Here is a 4,202-nt window from a genome sequence, read left to right as displayed (position 1 = left end):
AACGTATATTTTAACTGTAAAATAAAGACTGTAAAAATACTGTAGGCTGCTTAGTTTTTATAATTTTTAAAATAAAAGTTTAACAATACTGTATATTACACGGACTGAGCCATTTTATTTACACGTAAAGCATTCTGGGTAAATGTTGACGTGGATAGGTCTTTAGTGTGAGGGTGTGAGAGAGCTATATCCACCCTGAAGGTTAATCTTGGACAATATCTGATGATCGACTCTTTTAAATGAAACCAGAGAGCGTTGACAGAGAGGAGAAGGTAGAAATGACTCAGGCCTGTAACTGAAAATATGGATGGAGGACCTCAGTTTAGCTTGTTTGTCACGCTAGCACCGAGCTAATACATATAAGGCAATATAGCATCAGTGCTAGCACAAAGGCTAACAGGCTAAGCTGTGATTCTTCTTCCATATTTTCAGTTACAGGCTGAGTCATTTCTACCTTCTCCTCTCTGTCAACGCTCTCTGGTTTCATTTAAAAGAGTCGATCATCAGATATTGTCCAAGATTAACCTTCAGGGTGGATATAGCTCGCTCACACCGATGACCTACCCATGTCATCATTTACCCAGAATGCTTTGTGTGTAAATAAAATGGCTCCGGCCATGTTAAAATATATTTTTAACAATGTACAAAACTAAACAGCCTACAGTATTTTTACAGTCTTTATTTTACAGTTAAAATAAATGTTTATCAAATAAAGTCTAATGTTACAACTAATCGGGGATCACTTTAAATAACAAAACTGACATAAAAAAGAATGCAAAGAACTGAATTAGGAAGTATTAGCAGAAGAGTATGAAGAAAAATAAATATATGAGAATGTAAGCAATAACCCTGTTTCACTTCCTGTAAGGTAATAAACCTCGAAAAGGCCAAAAGACAATTACAAAAAAGGTTCAAAACAAAAACTGGACTTCTGTCATGGATGACTGAGAATCTTCATCACCAAAAAAAAAAAAAAAAAAAAAAAAAAGAATAAGTAAAAATAATTGTTCTGGATGCTGTTTTGATCAGTTTCCTCTTACCGTTCCTCCAGCGGTTCAGCTCAGCTTCCAGCTTCTGGATGATGTTCTTTAGACTCTTGTTCTTTTCTTTCTTCTTCTCATATTTCTTCTTCCACTCCTCGGCTGTCAGCTCCAGGTTAACAGACACTGTGTTTTTGATAGTCTTTGCTCTGGAAACAGAAGACAAAATTAGCTCACCAGCTGGTTTTAATCACCCTCTCATCAGACTTGGACACTATATCAGACCAAAAACTCGGACCAGAAATTAGTTTGTATAGGTTGATTTAAAAATACAAAAGAACTTCTTTTTGTCTAAACCCAAAAAGTTTGATAAAATATCTAAAAATATATTTAATGTAATTTTTAAAGTGCAACACCCAACATAACATTCCCAAGTCCCCTATCAGGTAATCATTGTAACTAACCTAACTGCAGCTGCAGGTCCACCAGGGACCGAACTGGATGGACTTTCCTGGCTTCAAAACACCACTTGCTATACAGTATGCTAGAATTGAGTTGTAGTCTTCTTGCCTTCATGGTGATTTGTAAAATAAATGGTTTACCCCTCTGTTGAATTATCACCTTATTGTGGTGGAGAAGTTTGTATGCCTGAATGATCCTAGGAGCTATGCAGTCAGGGGCAATTTTTTTGACCTGGTAGGGTCTCCTATGGCAGATTGGTCCTAGCTGACAGGCCAGACAAAGAATGATTCAACAGACTCATGGTGTCCCTTGCCCAGAAGTTGGTTAGTGGGGCCCCACAATGGAGCCAGGCCTGGGGGAGGGGCTTGTTAGTAAGCGCCTGGTGGCCGGGTCTCTACCCATGGGGGACTTCAATGCCCTCGTTGGTAACAACAGTGTGATCTAGAGAGGTGTTATTGGGAGGAACGGCTGTGCTAGTCACAGTTTGCAGATTGATGACTGACTTTGTAGTCGTGTCATCTAATCTGCAGTTGCATGTTTTGGACACTAGGGTGGAGAGGAGCTGAACTATAGATCAGATGGCAGGGGGAGATGCCTGACAGACCCGGTAAACCCGGGTAGTGAGGGTTTGCTGGGAACACATGGCAACTCACACCTCCCGGAGATCAATCACATCCCAGTCAAGGAGGGGGACATTGAGCCTCAGTGGGCCATGTTTTGCACGTCAGTTGTTGAGGCGGCTGCTTTGAGTAGTGACCGCAAGTTTGCCAGTGCTTTTCATGGTGGCCATCCTCGAACTCGGTGGTGGACTCCGAGTTAAAGAGGTTGTCAAATTAAAGACGGAGTTCTATCATGCCTTGTAGGGAGGTGGGACTCCGGAGTCAGTTGAAGAGTATTGGCCAAGTGGGCTGCAGCCCTGGCTGTTGCCAAAGCAGAAGCTAGGATGTGGGACGATTTCAGTGAGACCTTGTACAGGGAGTCTCGATCAGCTCCGAGGAGATTTTGGCAAACCATCCAGCAGCTGAGGCCGGGGAAGCAGCGCTTCACTAGCACTGTGCTCAGTGAAGGTGGGGTGCTGTTGACCTCAACCAGTGATGTCGTCGGGAGGTGTGCAATAAATCCAATAAGAACTAAATGTACTTTTGTAAAATGTTAAATAACTATTCAAGGACACTTAAGTTATTTATGCTGGATCCAAGTACTGCTGGATAGAAATCCTGAGCAGACTACTGAAATGGACTGCTTGTATCGGAGTGCTAATATTGGAGGTGTTATGTTAGTGGAAATCGATATAAAATCCATGTGAGTGGGGGCCTCCTAAGTGGGCACATTGCTCTCTCCAAAAAGACACTGGTCTTTATTCAAACTTTCCTGTCCCTCGGATGAAGGACAGAAGGTTAGAAACACTCAATATTCTGAGCTTCTCGGGATCCATAAAGGGGTCCCCAAGAATTATTTTTCTTTCACTACTCGGAGCCAGGCAGTGACCTAAGTAGTGCAAAGAGTTCTTCAATTCAATGCCACAGGCATCACACAGACCATTGTCATGGAGTCCCATCACCAAATTGTGGCGGTTGAGCAAATTGTGCCCAGTTACGACTCCAACCAGTGTGCTTAGAGTTTTCCTTGACAGGGAGATGAAAGCTTTCCCAAACCTTAGATTTGGGCTGTTAATCAGTTCCCGTGCCTGTCTACAGTCYRTYWGCTCCCTCCAGCGGATTGAGTGTTGACGTCTAATCCAGGCCTGTAGGGCAGTCCTACAGACTGGTGTTGAGGTACCTACAACAGGCACTGGTCCTTTGAAGTGAGACTGACTGCCAGCTTTTGTGAAGTAGTCAGCTCTCGTTAACATAAATGCCAGTGTGTCCTTTTACCCATTTAACAGTAAAACTGTTATCTCCCTCTCCTTGGGCTGCCACCTTATCGTGGTGGAGAGGTTTTAGTGCCCCAATGATCCTAGGAGCTATGTTGTCAGGGACTTCATGCCCCCAGTAGGGTCACCCAAGGCAAACAGATCCTAGGTGAGGGATCAGACAAAGTGCAGCTCAAAGACCCCTTTGATGAGTACCATAAATGGAGTCAGTGTTCCCTCACCCGGACGCGGGTCACTGGGGCCCGACTCTGGAGCCAGGCCTGGAGGTGGCGCACGTTGGCGAGCGCCTAGTGGCTGGGCTTTCACCCATGGAGCCCGGTCGGGCACAGCCCAAAGAGGAGACGTGGGTCCCCCTTGCCATGGGCTCACCACCTTTAGGAGGGGCCATAGAGGTCGTGTACATTGTGTGTTGGGCAGTGGTTGAAGGCGGGGACCTTGGCGGTCCGATCCTCCGCTACAGAAGTAGGCTCTAGGGACATGGAATGTCACCTCTCTGGTGGGAAAGGAGCCTGAGCTGGTGTGTGAGGTTGAGAGATTCTGACTAGATAATAGTTGGACTCACCTCAATGCACCACTCTGGCTCTGGAACCAGTCTCCTCGAACGGGGTTGGACACTCTTCCACTCTGGAGTTTCCCAAGCTGAGCGGCACCGAGCTGGAGTGGGGGCATACTTATTGCCCCACATCTTGGTGCCTGTACGTTGGGGTTCACCCCGGTGAACGAGAGGGTAGCCTCTCTCCGCCTACGGGTGGGGGGACGGGTCCTGACTGTTGTTTGTGCCTATGTGCCTAACAGCAGTTCAGATTACCCACCATTTCTGGAGTCCTTGGAGGAGGTGCTGGAGAGCGCTCCTAACGGGGACTCCCTCGTTATGCTGGGGGACTTCA

At 45.7% G+C, this 4,202-nt stretch overlaps 1 protein-coding gene across 1 annotated transcript in view; it reads right to left on the bottom strand.

The window, feature by feature from the left end:
* Nucleotides 1-4,202, bottom strand: part of LOC106520075 (kinesin heavy chain isoform 5C) — a gene marked incomplete in the record, with an annotated part of 55,572 nt that overhangs the window by 25,965 nt on the left and 25,405 nt on the right. Inside the window, 1 exon segment of the mRNA XM_014012001.1 lies at nucleotides 1,041-1,189. Within this exon segment, the coding sequence (XP_013867455.1) occupies nucleotides 1,041-1,189 (149 nt within the window).

This window comes from Austrofundulus limnaeus, unplaced genomic scaffold, assembly GCF_001266775.1.
Source record: "Austrofundulus limnaeus strain Quisiro unplaced genomic scaffold, Austrofundulus_limnaeus-1.0 Scaffold87, whole genome shotgun sequence".
Taxonomy (NCBI): Eukaryota; Metazoa; Chordata; class Actinopteri; order Cyprinodontiformes; family Rivulidae; genus Austrofundulus; species Austrofundulus limnaeus.
Note: the sequence above shows the minus strand (reverse complement) of the source record. Positions and strands in the feature narration are given on the sequence as shown.